The 21,340-nt window shown below is 40.9% G+C and overlaps 1 protein-coding gene across 3 annotated transcripts; it reads left to right on the top strand.

Moving 5' to 3' along the window:
* Positions 1 to 46: 46 nt before the first annotated feature.
* Positions 47 to 20,024, top strand: ATP5F1C (ATP synthase F1 subunit gamma). Of its 3 annotated transcripts, XM_032881626.1 has the most exons (10): positions 47 to 183; positions 10,455 to 10,489; positions 11,041 to 11,172; positions 13,224 to 13,428; positions 13,992 to 14,135; positions 14,254 to 14,318; positions 15,747 to 15,902; positions 16,349 to 16,445; positions 19,233 to 19,269; positions 19,881 to 20,024. In XM_032881626.1, the coding sequence occupies exons 1-9, from the start codon at positions 128 to 130 to the stop codon at positions 19,237 to 19,239; spliced, it is 897 nt and encodes a 298-aa protein (XP_032737517.1). In that variant the 5' UTR covers positions 47 to 127; the 3' UTR covers positions 19,240 to 19,269; positions 19,881 to 20,024. The 3 variants fall into 3 exon arrangements, with proteins under 3 accessions (XP_032737517.1, XP_032737518.1, XP_032737519.1); XM_032881627.1 differs by lacking the exon at positions 19,233 to 19,269; XM_032881628.1 differs by lacking the exons at positions 19,233 to 19,269; positions 19,881 to 20,024 and having other exon boundaries at positions 16,349 to 16,449.
* The last annotated feature ends 1,316 nt before the right edge of the window (positions 20,025 to 21,340 follow it).

Raw genomic sequence — 21,340 nt, 5'->3', positions numbered from 1 at the left:
GCTTTCCTCCTTCTGGCGGGAGGAAGCGAGACTGAAGGAGAAAGCCGGGTGGGAGGGCGCTTGGAGAAGGTCCCGCGCAGGCGCGGTGAGGCCTGTCTGACCGACCTTCAGCGGGGCCGGTACCACCATGTTCTCTCGGGCGGGCGTCGCTGTGCTCTCGGGCTGTGCAGTGCAGCCGCAATGGTATGGCCGCTTGCGAAGGGACGGGAGGGTTACGAGGAATGGAGGAGCTCGGTCAGGGGAAGGAGGAAGCGAGTGGAGGCGAGTAGGACGGGACAGGGGTCGCAGGGCCGCGAGGGCCCCTGTCCCGAGGAGGCCCCGGGAAGCCGGGGCTGCCGGAAGCCCCTCCGATCCGGGAAGGGTGCACGAAGGGGCTGCGGTGACAGCAAGGGCTCGTCAAGTCTCCTTAGGCGGGGTGGGGTGAGGGCCACGAGGAGCGGTCATCTGGGACCTCGGGGCTGAGACTTCAGTCCGAACTGATTTCAGGGCGGTCTTGGCTTCACTCAGCTGATGCATACTTACGGGGGCCCTGCTGCATGCCGGGCACAGGCGAAGACCGAGGAGGCTGTCCCGGGCCCACAGAGGGGGAGGGGAAGGCCGAAGGCAAGGTCTAGGGGAAGGTTAAGCTGTGCTTTCTGCCCTTGACGCCTTTTGAAACCCTCTAGTGTTGGGCAGGGTTTGCGTGGGCCATTCAGAGCCGTTCGGTTCAGCCGGGACGTGTGTTAAGCGCTTAGCCCGCAGCGCGGACTCATGGCTGGACACTGCTGTATAAAATACGTGCCTTCGTGGGCTTGTGGTGGTGGTTCGGGTGCAAGAGGGACCCTAAAAGTCCGTCTGATGGCGATCGGAAGGTAGAGACACCTAGCACTGTCTCGAAACCATTGTGTTGAAGCAGTAACCCTGCAAGGTCATGAAATGGCCCCAAGGTCCTGAGGAGGAGATGAGAGGGCTGTCAAACGCGGTGTGTGAGCGGCCGTGCAAGTTTAAGGATTTTAAACCTCGGTTTCCGGAAAAAAAAAAACAAAAAACAAAACCCCTGCGTATTAGAAGGCCCAGCAATGGGCAGATAGACGTTGGTTTGTGGGTGGTACCATACAATAGGATGAAATGTCTTGAAGCGAGACAGTCTGGAAGAATTTCAGACACGGTGCTAAGGGGATTATTGGCTAAAAGCTGAGTGTTGCAATTCTTCGGTTTCACAGTAAGGAAGAATACTGACGAGCTGCAGCGCAAAAGTAGATTTTGTGTCCTAATTTTCTTGCGGAGGGACTGTAGAGCCTTAATGGAAATAGGTTCGTTTTTCATTAAGTCAAGAATTCTTAACAATAGAGAAGACTTTTAGGGTAATGAGGTAATGAAATCGGATGTGAATACCTACAGAAAACTGTCGATGGATTTGCCTTCAAAGTCAGATTTTTTTTTAATATTGAAGATGAGTATTCATGGCAATTAAGTCACCTTAGTTGGATTCTCAGTCGTGTAGGTTGTCCCATTTGTTAATCACTCAGCACGCATTTGTTGGGTGCCTGCCCTGCACCAAGTTGGTACTGTGGAAAGTACTAAAAAGTCGTGGTAAACAAATACATATGGTCTTAGCTTTATGGGACAGTTTCTGGCGTGCAGTGGTGCTCAGCAAACATCAGCTCTCCTTCCCCTGTTGCTGTGCGGAAATGTCACCTGTCAGTATTTTTACCTGAGGTAGTATCCATTGGAAAGAGTTTCTGAAACTGGGACAAAATATTTTACATAAAATTGTAGCAGTTTAAAAAAAACAAAACCTTGTAAGGCAATTTTAAGATCTTAAAATAAAAGATGATTTTAAATAAGCATAGTCTGACATAACCGCTAGGCTCCTGAATTAGAACCTACCTTGACAGATAGAGGTTGTAGTCCTGACCTTGACCTTAACCTTTAGAATGTTGGTTTAACCTGGTAGGTTATGAATATTCATCAAGCATTGAGGGAAAGCATTTTCGCGTTATTCTGTTATTCCAGGTCCCCTGTTGCTTCCCACTCATAATTGCCTTTAAAATTCAGAAATGAAACCCATCTTAATGTTTCACACTCCACAGAATTAATTTGGAAGGGGAGCAAAAATAGCTTTGCTTTTACAGAACCATAAAGGGGTACTTCCTCTGTTCTGTTTTGGTTAATGGAAGCTTTAAAAATGAAACTTTATATTTTTACAGGTTTTGTTTCAGGGAGGTTAGCTTACTGACATTAGCTAAATATTAGGCCCTATTAAAATCTTAGTGAAGTTATATTAATTGTTTAGGGTATCAGTAAAATACCCTAAATTATGGAAACTTGTTTTTAAGTAGCATTTAAGAAAATGGAGATAAGGAAGACAAGTGTGATTTTTTTCTGTCTTCAAATCAGGGGAATATACATTTCTATTTCATGTTCCCCATTCTCTAAAGTGGAAGTGTTTTATGGTAGCAAACCAATAGCCATAAACTATATACGCTGAAAAGGAAGGGAGATGGACTTCAGGAGACAGAAGGCTGATTGCATCCCAAAATTGAGGTGGTAGATGTTTACTTGTAAAAGTAAAAAAAAAAAAATGTGAGGCATCAGGGTGTGTAGTGTAGGAGATCCACCCACTTGGGAGCCAACTACCAGGATTTGGGTCTCGACTGCCACTCACCTGGCTGTGTGACCGTAGACAAGTTAGTGCCTCTGCCACCATTTCTTCATCTGTTAAATGGAGGTAATAATAGTGCACAGTTCATTGGGTTACACGAAAGTTAAGTGAGTCTGTGTTTGTACAGAACAGAGGTGGTAGGGGAAATGCTGGTGTGCATCCAGAGACAGGAACTGAAAACTGTAAACAACCTTATGCAGTTCCTACATAAAATGTAAGAAGGTTTATTGTTCTTGCCAAACAAGACTGGATCATGGGTGGTCGTAGGGGAAGAAGTGCCAGGGAGTTATTTTTTGGTGGACAGGCAGGTGATGGACTTTCATACAATCATTTATTATTGGAATTAGACCTACTTCATCATTTTCCCTAAGAATTAGCTGCTGCTGCTGCTTCCTTAATTTTTATATTTATAAAGCAGTATATACCTTAACAGTCTTGCAAACTCTGTACTTTCTTTGAGGAATCCTTCCCCCAGCAACCTTGCTGGCGCCCTTCTCTACTACTTCTCTTAGTTTTGCTAACACTGCTGTACGATCATAGTAAATAATGGTAATCCACAGGGGCGCCTGGGTGGCTCAGCTGGTGAAGCATCTGTCCTCCGTCCAGGTCAGGATCCTTGGGGCCTGGGATCCAGCCCCACGTCTGGTCTCTGCTCAGTGGGGAGCCTGCTTCTCCCTCTGCAGCCCCCCCCACCCCTCGCTCATACTCTCTCGCCCGCTCTCTCTCACACACAAAAATAAATAAATAAAATCTTTAAAAAAAAGAAAAGAAAAGATAATCCACAACTCTGACTTTTCTGTCCACTGTATCTGATATGTTTCAGGTTTCTCCAGTAATCTCCCAAGGGTTTCCCAGGACTTGGTGCAGTTTTCCAGAACAAATAGCTGATTCAAAACTTTGTGTTTTCTTTTGCAAAAATTACATATTCATTAGGGCAAGCTGCCCCTAGAGAGAGTTGGGGTCAGCTTATGGTTATTCTGTTGTATGTACTCAAGTTGTACTTAAAAACAGAGTAACATCGATGTCTTTAGGACTGAGTGAAAGCTAAACATGAGAGCACTTCAAAGTAGCTTGTGCCAGCATAAAAAATCACAGATCTACCTCTTCATACCTCTCACTTGGGATATTTGTGGAAACCAGAACATTCTGTGTTCATCCAAATATGGCATGGTTAGATTTATTCCCTGATATTCTCTGACTAGAAACTTACGTCCGTTAAATTGGAGTATCCTAAATCCATAATGTCCAAATGTCGTTCCTCATATTCTGTACATTTAGGTTGGTCGGAGTGAAGAAGTTGATACGCCCCCCCCCAAAAATAAAATCAACAAATGATGTTATTTTCCATTATGAAAAGATGTTAATGGGATGGTTGGTATGTCAGGAAGTGTGCTCTGGCGTCCAGAGCTTGGAAGTATTTGACCGCTTTTATCTTTTCCATTAGAGGATCCATTCTTACAGCTAAATCTAACATTTTCTTGTAGTCTCTGTCCTCTTCTCTATATTTCTTTCTCTATGACTGCATAATACTAGTAGTAAGATATATAAGTCAAGAGATTATTGGGGCTCCTGGGTGGCTCGGTTGGTGAAGCATCTGCCTTTGGCTCAGGTCATGATCCCAGGGTCCTGGGATCAAGCCCCACGTTGGCCTTCCTGCTCATCTAGGGAGCGTGCTTCTCCTTCTCTCTTGCCTGCCGCTTGTGCTTGCTCTGTCTCAAATAAATGGATAAAAACTTAAAAAAAAAAAAAGAGATTGTTAAAAATAATGTTTTGTTTATGATCTTTCAGATTTTTTATGCACATAAATACAATCACAAAAATGGGATCATAACCATAATTTTATAATATCCTTTTCTGAAGATATTGTAAAGAAGCTTTATTTTTTAGTACAGTTTCAGATTCCTAGAAAACTTGAGTACAGAGAGGGGCGCCTGGGTGGCTCAGTGGGTTAAGCCTCTGCCTTCAGCTTGGGTCATGATCTCAGGGTCCTGGGGTCGAGCCCCGCATCAGGCTCTCTGCTGAACGGGGAGTCTGCTTCCCTCTCTCTCTCTGCCTGCCTCTCTGCCTACTTGTGATCTCTCTTTCTCTCTGTCAAATAAATAAAAAATCTTAACAAAACAAAACAAAAAAAAAAACTTGAGTACAGAGAGTTCTGTATACCCACATCCCACTCTGGACAGTTTCTCCACTTAAACCGCATTTTGATTTGGTGTGTTATAAATACCACAATTAATGAAACTGTATTGATACGTTATTAAGGTACGTGGTTTCATTAAGGTCATTTTTTTTTAAGATTTTATTTATTTATTTGACAGAGATCACAAGTAGGCAGAGAGGCAGGCAGAGAGAGAGTGGAGGGAGCAGAGAGCCTGATGCGGAGCTCCATCCCAGAACCCTGGGATCATGACCTCAGCTGAAGGCAGAGGCTTTAACCCACTGAGCCACCCAGGCGCCCCAAGGTCATTCTTTTTATTGTATATTCTGTGGGTTTTGACAAATGCATGATGACATGCATCTAGTTTCACTGCCCTAAAACTCTCCCCAGAATCCAAGCAACCACTGATCTTACTCTTGTCATAGTTTTGTCTTTTCTGGAATGTCAGATAGTTGGACTCAAACAGAATATAGTCATTTCAGATTGGCTTCATTGCTTAGGAATATGCAGTTAAGATTCCTCCATATCTTCCATGGCTTGATAGCTCATTTATTTTTACTGCTGAATAACTCCATTGTATGGATGTACACGTTTGTTTTTCCATTCATTCACATATTGAAAGACATTGGTTGCTTCCAGTTTTTGGCGATTGTGAATAAAACGGCTATAAACATTCTTGTGCAGGTGTTTGTATAGACATAAGTTTTCGGCTCAATTGGGTAAATACCTAGGAGTGAGATGGTGTATCATATGTTAATAAGACTGTTGAGATTTTTAAGAAACTGTCAAACCATCTTCCAAAGTAACCACTGTGTATTCCCACCAGCAATTAGTGAGAGTTCCTGTTGCTCCACTTCTTTGCCATCATTTAGAATTGTCATTTTTAAAAAAATTTAGCCATTCTTGGGGCACCTGGATGGCTCAGTCGGTTAAGCATCTGATTGTTGGTTTCAGCTCAGGTCATGGTCTCAGGGTAGTGGGATCAAGTCCTGTGCCTGGATCCATGCTGGGCCTATGGCCTGCTTAAGATTCTCTTTCTGCCAACCTCTCTCCAAAAAAAAAAAAATAATAATAACAATAATAATTAGCCATTCTTACAGGTGTGAAGTGATACTTCGTTGTCTTAATTTGGAATTCCCTAATGACATAATACTAAGCACCTTTTTTTAAATGCTTATTTGCCATATGTTTCTCTTAGTGAGACTTGTTTAGATCTTTTCATTTTTTTTTCTGATTAATCTAATTCAGATTTTTTTAAATCTTTTTTTAATTTATTTTCAGCATAACAGTATTCATTGTTTTTTGTACCACACCCAGTGCTCCATGCAATCCATGCCCTCTCTAATACCCACCACCTGGTTCCTCCAACCTCCCACCGCCCCCTACCTCTTCAAACCCTTTAGATTGTTTTTCAGAGTCCATAGTCTCTCATGGTTCACCTCCCCTTCCAATTTCCCGCAACTCCCTTCTCCTAACTCCCCATGTCCTCCATGCTATTTGTTATGCTCCACAAATAAGTGAAACCATATGATAATTGACTCTCTCTGCGTGACTTATTTCATTCAACATAATCTCTTCCAGTCCCGTCCATGTTGCTACAAAAGTTGGGTATTCATCCTTTCTGATGGAGGCATAATACTCCATAGTGTATATGGACCACATCTTCCTTATCCATTCGTCCGTTGAAGGGCATCTTGGTTCTTTCCGCAGTTTGGCAACCGTGGCCATTGCTGCTATAAACATTGGGGTACAGATGGCCCTTCTTTTCACTACATCTGTATCTTTGGGGTAAATACCCAGTAGTGCAATTGCAGGGTCATAGGGAAGTTCTATTTTTAATTTCTTGAGGAATCTCCACACTGTTCTCCAAAGAGTCTGGAGATCTTTTCATTTTTTATTTAGGTTTGTTTTCTTATTGTTGAGTTTTAAGAGTTCTTTGTATGTTTTAGATAACGGTCCTTTATCAGATACGTGTTTTGTAAACATTTTCTCCTGGTGTGTGGCTTGGTTTTTCCTTCTCTTAATGTCTTACAGAGCATAAGTTTTTGAAATTAATAAAATCCAGCTTCATCATTTTTCTCTCATGGATCATGGTTTTCATGTTTTATCTAAAAACTTAGACCCAGACCCAAGGCACCTAGATTTTCTCCTGTCACATCTTACAGAAGTATTATAGTTTTGTGTCTTACACTTAAGATTTATGATTCAAGTTAATTTTTGTGAAAGGTATAGAATTTTTTTAAAGCTTTTTTTTTTTTTTAAGATTTTTATTTATTTGACAGAGATTACAAGTAGGCAGAGAGGCAGACAGAGAGAGGAGGAAGCAGGCTTCCTGCTGAGCAAAGAGCCTGATGTGGGGCTCCATCCCAGGACCCTGGGATCATGACCTGAGCCGAAGGCAGAGGCTTTAACCCACTGAGCCACCCAGGCGCCCCGTATAGAATTATTATGTAGGTTAATATTTTTCCATATGGATGTCCAGTGTTCAGCACCACTTGTAGAAGAGTATCCTTTCTCCACTTAACTATCTTTTCCTGTGTCAGCAGTGAGTCAGTTGACTGTATTCGTGTGGGTCTCTTTCTGGATTCTCCCTTACTTACGCTGTGTCTTTTATTCCCCTCACTTACTCATTCTGTAACTGGAAGCCTGTATCTTCCCTTCACCCATTTTGCCCATCCACCACCACCGCTCTCACCTTAGCAATGGCCAGTTTGTTTGTAGGTCTCATTCTACTTTTTGTTTGTATTTTCATTTATTTTGTTGTTGTTATTGATCTCACTTATGAGTGAAATTCTGGGCTCTGTCTTCTATTCTCATGATCTGCTTGCCCATTCTTTCACCAATACAATGTCTGGATTACCGGACTTATACTAAGTCTTTAAACCAGGCGTTGTCAGTTCTCTGGCTTTGTTCTTCAATATTGTGTTGGCTATTTTGGGTGTTTTGCTTTCCCATATAAATGTTAAAATCGGTTTATTGATATATACAAACTAACTTGCTGAGGTTTTGTCTAAAATTGTATTGAACAAGTTGGGAAGAGTGGACATTTTACTAACATTGAATCTTCCTATTCATGAATATGGAATCTCTCTCCATTTATCTTTCTTTTATCAGTTTTGTGGTTTTCTTATAGCATATTTTGTTAGATTTATATGTCGTCTTTTTCTGTGTGTTATTTTTATTGTGGTAAAGTAACACATTTATCATCAACCATTTGTTAAAGAATTATTTATATTTCTATAATATGTATTTTATATATTTATAGATTTAATTATTTAAAAGATTTTATTTATTTGAGAGAGAGAGAAAAAGAGAGCACCAGCTGGGGAGAGGGGCAGAAGGAGAGGGAGAAGCAGAGTCCCTGGTGAGCAGGCACCACCCCAAGCCCCCCCAACCCCAACCCTAGAGCTCTATCCTGGGATCATGACCTGAGCCCTGGGATCATGACCTGAGCAAAAGGCAGACGCTTAACCCACTAAGCCACCCAGGCACTCCTCATACCACCATTTTTAAGTCTACAATTCTATGCTAATTGTTTTTCTTTTTTTTTTTTTAATGCTGTTATTTTTCTAACTTGAAATTCCCAGTTGTTCATACCTTGTGAAAAGAAAGCAATTGGCCATACGATTGTTCTTCTTTAACCTGTTGGTGTGATGCATTATATTATTTGATTTTTAAATGATGAACCAGTCTCATATAACTAGAGTAAATCCCACTTGGCTGTGGTGTATAATTCATTTTAATACATGTTGGATTCAATTTGCTAATTTTCTGTTGAGGAATTCTGCATCTATGTTCATGAGAGATAATGTCCTCTAATTTTCATTTCTTAAAATGATTTTATCTGGTTTTGATATTAGGGTAATGCTGGCCTCATAAAATTAGGAACTACTCCCTCTGCTTCTAATTCTACTTGCCTATTTTGGCACCAGCTTCCATCTTCCATGAGTTACAGATCTCTCTCTCAAGTCTCAAAAATCTCACATGTTTCCCAAACCCATTGCACATTTCCACCTCATCCCATGGTCTTTGTGTCATATTCATTAAAATTCATTATCTCTACTCTTAATCTCCTGAAACAAAGAGGGTTGCTGGAGGGGAGAGGGGTGGGAGGGATAGGGTGCCTGGGTGATGGGCAGTGGGGAGAGTATGTGCTATGGTGAGAAAAAATTTTTAAAAAATTAAAAAATAAAATTCATTATCTCTTGAGAGATCATCCCCACTCAGTTTTTCTACCTTGGTTAATGACAGTACTATCTACTCAGGTCATTAAAGTGGAAATCATTCTTACTGGTTTCCTTTCCACTCTTGAGAACTTGCTCATACATCTCGTCTTCCTGTTGCTTTGCCAGCACAGTAGCTGAGGTTCTTGCCTTCTCAGTCCGGAGGCTGCAGCAGCCCCACGTGGTCCCCATGTTATCAGTGTCCCAGCGTCAGCTTGTGGTTTTCGCTGCCGTCCGTGGTACTTCACTGAAAAACTAAACTGGTTGTGGCTTATAAATATTCATTGTTCCCTGCTACCTATAAAATAAAATTTAAACTTAACCCAACCTGTGTCTCCAGGTTCAAGAGTACGTCCTATTTGAGAATGTCCTCCTTAGGCCTTCTTTATTTATGCACAAATCTACGGATTCTTCCGTTCTCCCATGGAGCTTTCTGAGCCAACACAGACACTTTGTAGAGATTTAAGGGCTAACAGATAATTTCTGTTTGATAGCATGTTGTCTTTTAGTAGGATGGCAGTCCCCTGGTATTGATCTCTTATAAATGTGGCTTTCATTAATATACACGTGTGTGTGTTTAACATATATTTAAGTCAAATCATTTTTACTTCTGTGCATTCCCACTTTAGTCATAAAGACTAGAAAAATATTTAATGTACATTTTATGTAAATCTTGAGTTTTTATGAATCTTGTTTATGAGATAATAGTGAGCTTCTTATGGTCACAGACCATGTCCAGGAGCATAGTAGCTGCTTAGTACATTTTTTAAAAGATTTTGTTTATTTATTTGAGAGAAAGAGAGAGCATGAGTGGGGAGGAGAGGGAGAAGCAGGCTTCCCCCCAGAGCAGGGAGCTGGACTACGGGCTGGATCCCATGACCTGAGTGAAGGCAGACCCTTAACCGACGGAGCCACCCAGGTGTCTTGCTTAGCATAAGTTGGAGAAGTTAAAAATTGGTTTAATAAACTACTTTCATACGTGTGGTCATATTAGAATGTATACTTGATCCTAAGGGTTACTCGAAGAAGTTTCAGCGAACTAAGGAATTCAAGGTAGCTTTTTAGAGGGGGCTGACCTTGGTTTTCAGTATACTTGGATAGCCTAACAAGGGGAAGGACTTTCCTGTCGTGGAAGCAGTACAGGCAAAGGCATGAAGGTGGGTCAAGAGCACGTGTGAACTTCATCGTGACTGCGGTGGAAGGTCTGTGCTAGGGAAGACAAAATGAGGCCTTTGGCAATAGGGTTTGGTATCATTAAGGGATTAAATATATATGTGTGTGTGTATATATAAATACGTGTATATCAGAGTCCTGTATTTAATAGATTGTTTCCTTATGAGACATTCTTTAAATTTATTAATTTTGATGGTTTTTCTTATATTATGGGGCTGTTTTCAGAAAATTAAAATATTTTTAAAACCTTTATTTTCAGGATCCAAGTTCGAAATATGGCAACTTTAAAAGATAGTAAGTACTTTATCTCAATATGTGAATGAAGAAAAGCTAAATTTTGACAAATAACAATATGCTGCTTTAGCCCATTGTATATTTGATCAAAATTGACAGAATGATTCTAGGTCATATGTGTGTGACATAGAACTTGTTTTGGAAAAGAACAGTGTGAGGCAACAGACAGTTGTTCTGATTCTGTTGTCTGTACCATGACAATGGTATTTAATGTTTTTAATACATAATGTTTTTTAACTAAATATATGACAATGTAATTAAATGTTTTAAATGTATAATGTGCTGCCCTCTTCTGTGGCCATCCTGTCCTGTCTAAGAGGCAGCTGGGTTTGACCTTCTGTTAGCACTCACATGGCCACCTTGCCTGTCTGAGCACCAGCTGGCTTTTAACCTTTGCTCAGTACTCTTTCCGACTTCAAGCCTCAGCATTGTGCTGTTAGTTGATGGTCTAAGTGCTGATTTTTTTGCCTTACAGTTTAGAAAGCTATTGCCATAAATTCACAAGTGAAATGAGACCCCTTTTATCATAACACAGTACTTCTGTTTTTCAGTTACCAGACGACTAAAGTCAATCAAAAACATCCAGAAAATCACCAAGTCTATGAAAATGGTAGCAGCAGCAAAATATGCCCGAGCTGAGAGGGAGCTGAAACCAGCTCGAGTGTACGGGATAGGATCTTTGGGTAAGTGAAGGGTGTAATTCACAAATTACAAAGAACCATTTAACAGAGATCACCACTAATGACTTATCTGGTGCTTGGTGACAACAGGTCCAGTCTCTGTGTTTGACGTTACTCGTTTTTCACAGCCACCCTATGAGGGTCGGAACGTCTAGAGTCCCTTCTTTACAGTTGAGAAACACTAAAATCAATTAACTTGCTCAAGGTCACATGCCTAGGTGATTTGGCATCAAAGCCTGCCTGTTAACTGCTGTGACTCTGTGCATGTTGAAAATGCTCTGAAAATCTTCCCAGACTATTAACTATATATTCAAAAGAACTTGGAAATATAGTGCATTCAACTCAGGTGCTTGACTTCGTCCTATGATGTTGTGATGTGCTGGTTGAAGACTGCGGGGTGCGAACGTGACACCCTGCAGCGGAGATGACTGGGCAGGCATGGACGGGAGGCAGGAATACGTGAGTGGAATGTTTAAACATCATCTGTAAAGAAGGCAAATTTTGCTTATTTCCAAAGTGAAGAAAATTTATGTATTATCTCTGTATTAATACATCTACATATTAGATTTAATTGCTCATGTAAAAGTTTCTTGTGCTCTTTCGTATTTTTTAAACATCCATTTACACTGGTTAAAAAAAAACAACAAACTTCGTGTGAGAAGATGATAGAGCAGTAGGCCGTGGTGGAAATGAGTCCTCGCTCTAAAAATGCCACATTTAGTTTCACGTGACAGGTCAGAGGACAGTTGGTAGGTAGGCGAGGTTCCAGCCGTCCTTATCACCTCCAGCCCTTTGCTCTTAGAGTCCCATTCGCTGCACAGTAAATCCTAAGCACCTTGGTGGCTCAGTAAAGTTTGGTTGATAAATTACTCCAGCCTGTTTATATGGAAAGGGAAAGTTACTTCACTATTCACCTTTCTTACTGATATGAGAAAATATAATAAATTTGTTTCCCTCCAGAGTCCAGAATCACAAAATTATCTCACAAAGAAGCAGCTGGCTTAGAGGTCTGATTAGAGTATTTGTGGTAACATCAAAAATTCGGGCCATGGCTGCTGATGAGTTCTGAAGTCCTTCAAACCCAGTACTAACTGTTAGCTATTAAGTGGCTGATCATTTTAAATATTGGAATTAGAAAATCCCTGCTCTGTGATGACAGAGGTGATAGCAGGAATTTCGTTGAGATGGTGAATGTGGTGGCTGTGAAGATACGCCTTGTACCTGCGGGGGCCCAGCTGCTGAATTCACCCTGCGTCTGCACCCAGGCCACGCTTCCCACAGGCCGTGCCTAGCCGGCCCCTGAGCAGGCACGTCGTTGGGAGACGTGCAGCCCCCCAGCAGTGTTGCTGAACTTCCCCTAAACTGCACAGTGGTCCAGGATGCTGCCGCCCAAGCCTTCTTCCCTCCTTCCTGCAGGTCAGACCTGCGTCAGGATGTGACGGCCTTTCTGATTCCTTCCTGCCTTCTCCCAAAGCCGTTTCCTCTGTTTCCCCAGTAAAATCTGTGCATATTTCATCCTATTTAATCCCCTCTTGGCCCCTGCTACTTACAAGACTGGACCAGCCAAGTGAGGTGGTCAGAGCAACGCCCAAAATCAGAGTGGCATCTGCTGTTTTAATGCCAGCAGCTTTTGTAAGAGTTGATATGCAGGTTATATGTGCAGGTCAGTAAGTACCTGCTTCTTACTTTTTTGCTTATATCCTGAAGATCTGCATCCTTCACAAGGCTGCTATAGATAAGCTGGTACTCTGATTCAGGCCTCCTTATAAATTCTTCAGCGGTACTAGAGATTTCTTTAAGTCAACATTTGAGGTAAATTGGCCATTGGGGGCCTTTATCATATAGAGATTGAACCCTTCACGGTTTCAGCCTGATGGTAGATGGATCAAGTACGCAGACAGCTTTGATTGTATTGTTTGATGCCACCTGAACTGAAATGCATCGTTTTGAAAACAGCCAACTCCTTCAAGTCTTTGGTAAATTAGGGATTTGGGGTATGTTTCGTATATGTTACGTAGTTTTAAATTCTTGCCGTTTGTTTGTTTGTGTTCAAGCTCTGTATGAAAAAGCTGATATTAAGGTGCCTGAAGACAAGAAGAAGCACCTGCTTATCGGTGTGTCCTCAGATCGAGGGCTCTGTGGTGCTATTCATTCCTCGGTTGCTAAACAGATGAAAAATGAGGTGGCCACGCTCACAGCAGCCGGGAAGGAAGTCATGCTTGTTGGAATTGGTGATAAAATCAGGGGTATACTTCATAGGTAATTGAAATAGATCCTGTTGGTGTGGCAGCGGGTGTAAGCATGAGTAAGTGGGAGCGTCTCCGATCGTTTCTCAGCACAATGTCCTTTTTTGGTTACCTGTTTTTATACCCCCAGAGAGGGTTTTGTTTTCATTTTTTCAGGACTATCAGAATACATAGATTTCTTCTGTTTTTTACTTGTCTCGTGTTTCTCTTTCATCCAACCCATGAGTGGAGTACGACAGGAATATCAAAAGCCAGTTGGCATTTTAAACGAACGAGGACTCTCAAGCCAGCACAGCCTGGAAATGTCAGAAGTCAGCAGCATTTAATTGAAATGGGAAGGAGAGAAATACAGCACAAGAGAGGCCTGATGATTAGTCCTTAGTTCTTGCAGCCACTAAATAATCATGATAGTGGATGGAACAACTCCATTCAGTGACCACATCTCTGTTATCCCCCGAACCCCGGCCCCGCCAAAACACTTGATTCACAGTGATAATACTTTTCCTTGTTCCCTGTGTTATTTAGGCAGAAGTATTCCTTTAAACTGCTCTGTGTAATCTCCTGATTCTCTTATAGGACTCACTCAGACCAGTTTCTGGTGTCCTTCAAAGAAGTGGGAAGGAAACCTCCTACTTTTGGAGATGCATCCGTCATTGCCCTTGAACTGCTAAATTCCGGATATGAATTTGATGAAGGGTCTATCATCTTTAATCGGTTCAGGCAAGAAAAACTTAGAAATCAAAGCTTTTTCATGCTTGTGTTCATACTCTAAAATAACTAAATACTTAACCATTTAAAATATTATTTTGAGATTCATATTTGCTTGTATAATTTCTAGGTCTGTCATCTCCTACAAGACAGAAGAAAAGCCCATCTTTTCCCTTGAAACTGTTGCAAGTGCTGGTAAGTAGTTTTTGCAGGAAAGGTGTTTCTCTGTGTAGAAAGCAGAGATGTAGACGTTTGGGAAAATAGTGTTTGTCAGGATGGCCTTTTCAGCAGCAGCAGAATAGTTGGGCTCTATCACCATCTGTCAGTGGCGTCCGTGATCTCTTAATCCATTCATTAATGACTCCTACTGCATTCCTTCATTAATAGAATATAAATAAATACAGGATTCCACATGCTTTCGGTTCTCAAAGATTGAAGAGCCTGGCCAGAATTGACTTTGCTGTCTCTGGGAACTCTGCCGAAGCACACATGACTAGCAGCTCCAGTGTCGTGACCTCAACTGATTTATGTTGACCCACTCAGTTCTCTTGTCATACTGTGGAGTAACATCATCATTGCTCAGTGAAGCATCCTAGAGATAATATTCTGGAACCGATTTTATTTTCCTGAGGCATTTCCCCCCTCTATACATATTTCATGTATTAAGATGTATACTTTTTTAACATTTTCATGTCTCAGGTTGGGATGTTCCTACCAGTCAATGGCATGCCAATTTTTTTATTATTTATTTATTTATTTATTTATTTATTTATTTTTTAAAGATTTTATTTATTTGACAGAGATCACAAGTAGTCAGAGAGGCAGGCAGAGAGAGAGGGAAGCAGGCTCCCTGCCAAGCAGAGAGCCCAATGCGGGGCTCGATCCCAGGACCCCGGGACCATGACCCGAGCCGAAAGCAGAGGCTTTAACCCATTGAGCGGCCCAGGCGCCCCGTGGCATGCCATTTTTAACGGACTCTTGTTACTTTCTTTATTAATGGTTCCAAAATCAGGGTTATCATCGATAGCATTTTAAGTTTGATGAAATGCAGTACTTCCTCAGCACTTCACGCTAATGAATGAAGGTTGAGTTGTGCCACGACATTTCTGCAGCCTGGTCAACAAGATGGATGTCGGCATCTGACTCCTGGCCCGACGCGTCCGTCTCCCACTTCCCTCTCATTTTCCTGATGGACACCTGCAGATTTCTTCAGTTATCAGAGGGCTGACTTGGGATTTTTATATTCCACTAAACGAGTTTCCATTGTTTCACTAATTCTTTTATTTAAAAAAAAAAATTACTGAGTATTTGCTTACATTGTGCCAGATGTATGCTATCCAGAGGACTTCATGACCATGAAATACAGAGAAGTTATTTTAATTGTTGGCTTTTTAGTTTTCATTAAGTTAAGCATTTGTAGTAGAATATCAGATTCTTTGCTTACACGTTATATTCTGAAAATCTGCTATAATCTATAGTGTGGAAATAGATGAAACTTTGAGAACGGAGTATTTTGTTGACTTCTGCTCTGTAATTATTAAGGGCTTTTATAGTAGTAAGCTGTTTTGATTCAATCCCTCTTTACTGTATAACTTCAAAGAAATCTGTGCCTTGTTTGAACAGAGAGCATGAGCATCTATGATGACGTCGATGCCGACGTGCTGCAGAATTACCAAGAATACAATTTGGCCAACATCATCTACTATTCGCTAAAGGAGTCCACCACGAGTGAGCAAAGTGCCAGGATGACGGCTATGGACAACGCCAGCAAGAACGCTTGTAAGCAACAGCGGGTCTCCTCTGAGAGCACTCCTGCTGAGCGTAGCGTGAGGACCTTTGCAGCCAAACGTTACCGTCCCTAAGTACACCAGGAAGCAAGGGAACAAGGATCAGGTCCCAGGCTCTGCCACTGATTCTGTGACATCTTTGACCAATGACCATGTGCTTCCTTGAGTTTTTCATCTCAAAAGAGAAAAATAATCATCTCAGCCTTAAAGGAAGTATATGTCACTTGGTAGCAGAGAATTTGCAAGTTTTTTGAAGAGGTGTCTATGGAAGAGTAGAAATACCTTTGTGAAATTTTTGAGAGGGCAGGTTTGGTACCCAAAGAGACATAAAAATTCTTATTTTTAAATGAAGCAGCATGTATCTGTGAATATGTTAAGAACAAGTGATTCTTTCATAGTATTAGATTGCATTGTCTAATCCCTCTTTTTTATTTGTAGCCGAGATGATTGACAAACTGACTTTGACGTTCAATCGCACCCGCCAGGCTGTCATCACGAAGGAGTTGATTGAAATCATCTCTGGTGCAGCAGCTTTGTAAGTAGCAGCAGATTGATGGCCTTGACACATTTCCTCCTCTCTCCCTGTCTGCTGGCTGACCGTGAGCGTGTTTCGGTTTCAGTTTCGTTTTGCTCAAGGTGAAACTATCCATTGCCTAACCTTGTAATCTAATTAAGGATATAGAGGTTTGGTGAAAATGAGATCTCTGGTTTCTTCTGCTTGTTTCACATGGAAACTTTTGGGCTTAGTTTCTTCTTTTTAGAAATCAGCATATTGCTATTCTAGAGCATTAGGAAAGCTTTACAGTAGCATTAGGAGTAAGGATGTAAATGATTAGGAACGAGGAATAAGGCATTAGGAATAAGAATGTAAATAATTCACTATCATTTATAAAATCTGTCTTTGGAACTTAAAACATTATAAAGCAAGCCTTCCCCCTGTAGGACTGGTTTTAGGTTTGGTTTCATGTAAATCTCGGGTTTTTTGGTAAATCTTGGTCAAAATTGGTTCTTTCCTTAACTAAATTTTCTATATTAGTACCATATAATAATGTACCATTTTCCTCAAGAAAATTTCTTGGTTGTTTAGATACGTTAAGGTTTGTGAAGCCTGGGTTGAGAAAATGGGGATTCTGTTTTTAAAATGACTAAATTGAACCCCCACCTTGTGCCAAGTCAGTGCTAGGAAGTGTCAAAGGATGTGATCAAGGCTTCGGTGTTATAACAGGGTAACAAAAACATGCAGGTGATTTTGATGAGAGGTAAATATATAGTAAGTTATCTTTGTCTCTTTCTCACCTCCTCCTAATTGGTCACTAAGTTTTGTAAATTTTACCTTCTAAATATCCCTTGATATTACGTGATGCCACGTAATGCAGATCCTTATCATTTCTCTCCTGAATTAACAAGGATATCAAGTGCCCCTAATATGTCAGACCCTGTGCTTGACACTGAGGATGTAGTGGGGACAATATTTGCCCTCAGAGAGCTCACAGCTCTCATAGGGAAAAGAGACACCTTAGAAATTGAAGGAGAAAAGTGGTCAGTGTACTGTGGCTCAGAGCCAAGAGCAGTTTTGACATTTTGAAGGAGTTATTTTGTTTAAAAAAAGAGACAGTATGTGATTACAAAGCCTACAGTATTTACCGACTGACCTTGCAATAGACTGTTAGGAAAAGAGTAGAATCCATTCTCTTACCTAATCATTCTGCAAAACACCTTAGCTTGAGATACGGAATCCTGTGTTTTCTGGCCACGAGACTCTCTAGTCTAGTCTTGCCACCGCCATTGAAGTTCAGCCACATGGATATACTTGTAGTTCTACAAACATGTTGTGCGCTTTTGCCTGAAATGCCCTTCTTTTCTTCCTTTCCACCCTGGATTCTTCCTCTGATAGACTCCCACTTCTCTTTGCTGAACTGAGAGAAGCCTTTCTTTCAGAAAGCCCTCTTTTACCATTCGGGTGGGGCATCGTTTACTGTCCTGTGCTTCCCCTTCTCAGCATTTACACTATTTCTTAGGAATTGCCTTTTTATTTGCCTATACTCCTGTGGCTTGGGAGTAATCGTGTCTTACTTTTGTAGCCCTACCACCTGGCACATACCTTCTCAGTAAATATTTGTTGAGCGAATGAGTGATGTGCCCTAAGGAATGGAAATTCAGAAGAGGGAGAAAAAACATTTCATTGGGTGTGTGAAATGTGGGTCCATGTTTAAGAAGTAGGAATAGATAGGTTTGTCCCTAAGGTGAAATTTAAATTGGTCCTTAAGTATACTCTGTCCAGGATAGAAACTGGGCAGAATGCCAAAGAGACACATAAAACTGATGGAGACCGTTGTATAAGTTGTCAGTCAGATCCATCAGCTTTGCTAGCCAAGGCGTCCGTGTCTTATTTTGCTTTCCAAGCGTGACTTTGTTAAGACTAACCCATCTCTCAGTCTAGTCACTAATGTTGTGTTAGCGTCAGAGAGTACAGCGCAATGATGAATGGCCCTGCCACTTACTAGCGTGATAAACTTGGCTGAGATACTCTCTCTGTGACTCAGTTTTGTCCTCTAGAACGTGGGGGCTCAGGCGAGGATTACATAAGCATATCATTCATTCTCTTCCCTGGTGTGTATTGTATTGCTAATGCCAAGCTGTTTTCCTGGTGCTAAGTGTGAGGAGGCCTGGGGGAGAGAGCTGCCTTCTGAAGGTTTCCAAAGAACCAAGGATCTGGTTTGGCTCTTGAAAAGGGGATGCTGGGAATAAAATGCGAGGATACAGCATCTGCAGTATTGAGGACTCTAGAAACTTGGGAAACCTGGCTAAAGAGTAGCAAAACCAAGGGAAATGAGAAGGAGATTGGGACATAAAAACTGAGAATCTGAAATTGACTATTAAATTTTGGCTGTCTAGAAAAGTAGACTAAATCCGTTCTTAAGGGTTGGCTGTGCAGTCCACGCTTGGCGTGTTTATATGAATGGATTGCATGCTCTGTAACCTATCAGTTATCCAGGTTAAAACTGTACTATTTAATACAAACACATTTGGCTCCTTGGTAATACACTGTGTGCTATTCATAGGAGAAGTAGTGGCTTCAGTTATACTTGCGTAGTCTTGCCTTCTTGCATCAACATGGTTTTATTGTTCTAAACAGGACCAAAATTTTTATAACAGTCATTGAATCTGTTTTAAAGGAATATTTTGGTAACGAATTTACATGGTATGTTCAAGATAACGAGTACGGAAGTGGATGTTTTTAGTTGGAAATGATGCCTGATTAACTAGCATGGAATGCTGCTTGACTGGCTTGTTTTGTCTTTTCTCCTAACATAATAACCAGGGACTAATGAAAACCAAGTGTCATCTTCAGACAAGAGGTAAAGTGGCAGTATTTCACACTCTCTCCCCAAACCCCTCCAAAAAGAAATGCAGCTGCCTACGATTGACGCTGATTAAGCAACGCTGAAACAGGTTCTCTGAGATGGAGATTTTGGCGCATTTATAGTAGCTGCCGGCTTGTGCTAGCATATGGGTAAAGCCACGGGGCTTTTTTTTTTTTTTAAATCAAATAAACGTTATGCATAGAGATTTAGCATTGTTTTGAAATGCTAAATACAGATCAGCGAAGAGTGGTGGTTCTCAGACTATCATGATGGTCTCAGGACCCCTTCGTGTCTGACATAACAGAAAAGAGCTAGATTTTCCTGTTTCTGCATTCATTCTGTCCTGACAGTACACGTCATGTAGCCTCTGGAAAATGCCGTATACTCTTCAGAATGAGTAAAACAGGCATATAAGAAAAATAGTTTTGCCTTCAGGGACCCCATGGAAAGGTTCCTAGACCAAAATTTGAGAAAAGCTAGTTTATAGTAACATTTTATTATGTAAAGTCAGTTCTTTAAACCCCACTTAAATAGGTGTTATCTCTTGACATCGCTCTTTTTCCCTCCAAAACTGACTTTTACTTATTCTGTACTTTGTTTTACAGGTAAAGAAGAAAAATTCAGCCAGCTGATTTTATTTTTAGCTTACTGCTGTCCTTGTCAGAAGAAATTGTTGGTCCATTGCTTAACCAATAAAGACAGCAAGATATTTGTAAATTATCTTACAATAAACAACTTACCATAAGAAAGTCACTGTCTTTTCTTGTTACATAGAAACAGTAACTAGTAGTTTTCACAATGAGATGTTAAAAGTATCAAAAAATACTGACATGCAACTGCTAACATTTTTTGGTAAGAAGATAATTTAAGAGCCTCTGCTGATTTCACAGTTCCAGACTACCCTCCAAAAGTCCAGAGTATTTGGGGTAGGGAGGAAGGAAGAGGCAACAGGCCACAGGCTAACCCAGGCTTTCATTCTTAATGCTCTTTCAAAAAGAACATCCAACCAAACGAAGTAACAATGCTGTAGGAGTCATTTGCTCTTTCTCATCTATAAAGTTTAAACACCGGGGCACGTGGGTGGTTCAGTCCGCTAAGCATCTGCCTTTGGCTCAGGTCATGATCTCAGGGTCCTGGGACCTGGCTCCGAGTTGGGCTTCCTGCTCAGCAGGAGTCTCCTCTCCCTCTCTGTGATTTCCCTCTCACTCACTCTCAAATAAATAAGTCTTCAATAAATAAATAAAATTTAAATATCTTTTCCAAGTTTTCCACTGAGAAACCTTTCAGTATAATTCGTTCTATATCACATTTAGATAACCATTAAGATTGGATGCCTAACCTGATTATGCACAAGTTAGCCATGCCAATATGTCAGGGTTTTCTGTTTGTTTAAAATAGGGAAATAAGTTTTGTTTGTTTGTTTAAAGGTTTTTATTTTATTTATTTATTTGACAGAGTGAGAGAGGGAACACAAGCAGGGGGAGTGGGAGAGGGAGAAGCAGGCTTCCTGCTGAGCAGAGAGCCCAATGCAGGGCTTGATCCCAGGACCCTGAGATCATGACCTGAGCTGAAGGCAGACGCTTAATGACTGACCCACCCAGGATCCCCTAGTTTTTTTGCTTTTTTAAATTGCAAACGTAATATATAAATTATAAATTATAAAAGTAATATATAAATTATAAAAGTATAAAAGTAATATAAAAATTATAAAAGTAATAAATATATAAATTATAAAAAATATATAAATTATAAAAGTATAAATTACAAAAAGACGAACTATAAAAATTAATAAAAATATATACCCATTCTCAATTCGTATACTGCTCTTGACTTCTAAAAACCATTAAATAAATTCATCTATTTAGAAAGATGTCTTCAAATGCTTTATTATTTTGCCAACTACTTCCACAAAAATGAATTGAACAGTGAGTAATATGAAAACTGATGAGCAACCACAAGCCTGTAAGGAGCAGTACTGCCTTCCTATAAGAGGGCTGCCAGGGGAGAAGCTGGACGGCCCCCAGGGTCCTTTTCTAGCTTCCCTGAGCCTTTGTAAGAGTCACTG

This window comes from Lontra canadensis, unplaced genomic scaffold (assembly GCF_010015895.1).
Source record: "Lontra canadensis isolate GAN:19392208 unplaced genomic scaffold, GSC_riverotter_1.0 scaffold76, whole genome shotgun sequence".
NCBI classification, from domain to species: Eukaryota; Metazoa; Chordata; class Mammalia; order Carnivora; family Mustelidae; genus Lontra; species Lontra canadensis.
The sequence above is the reverse complement of the archived record's forward strand: the minus strand, read 5'-3'. Positions and strand labels throughout refer to the sequence as shown.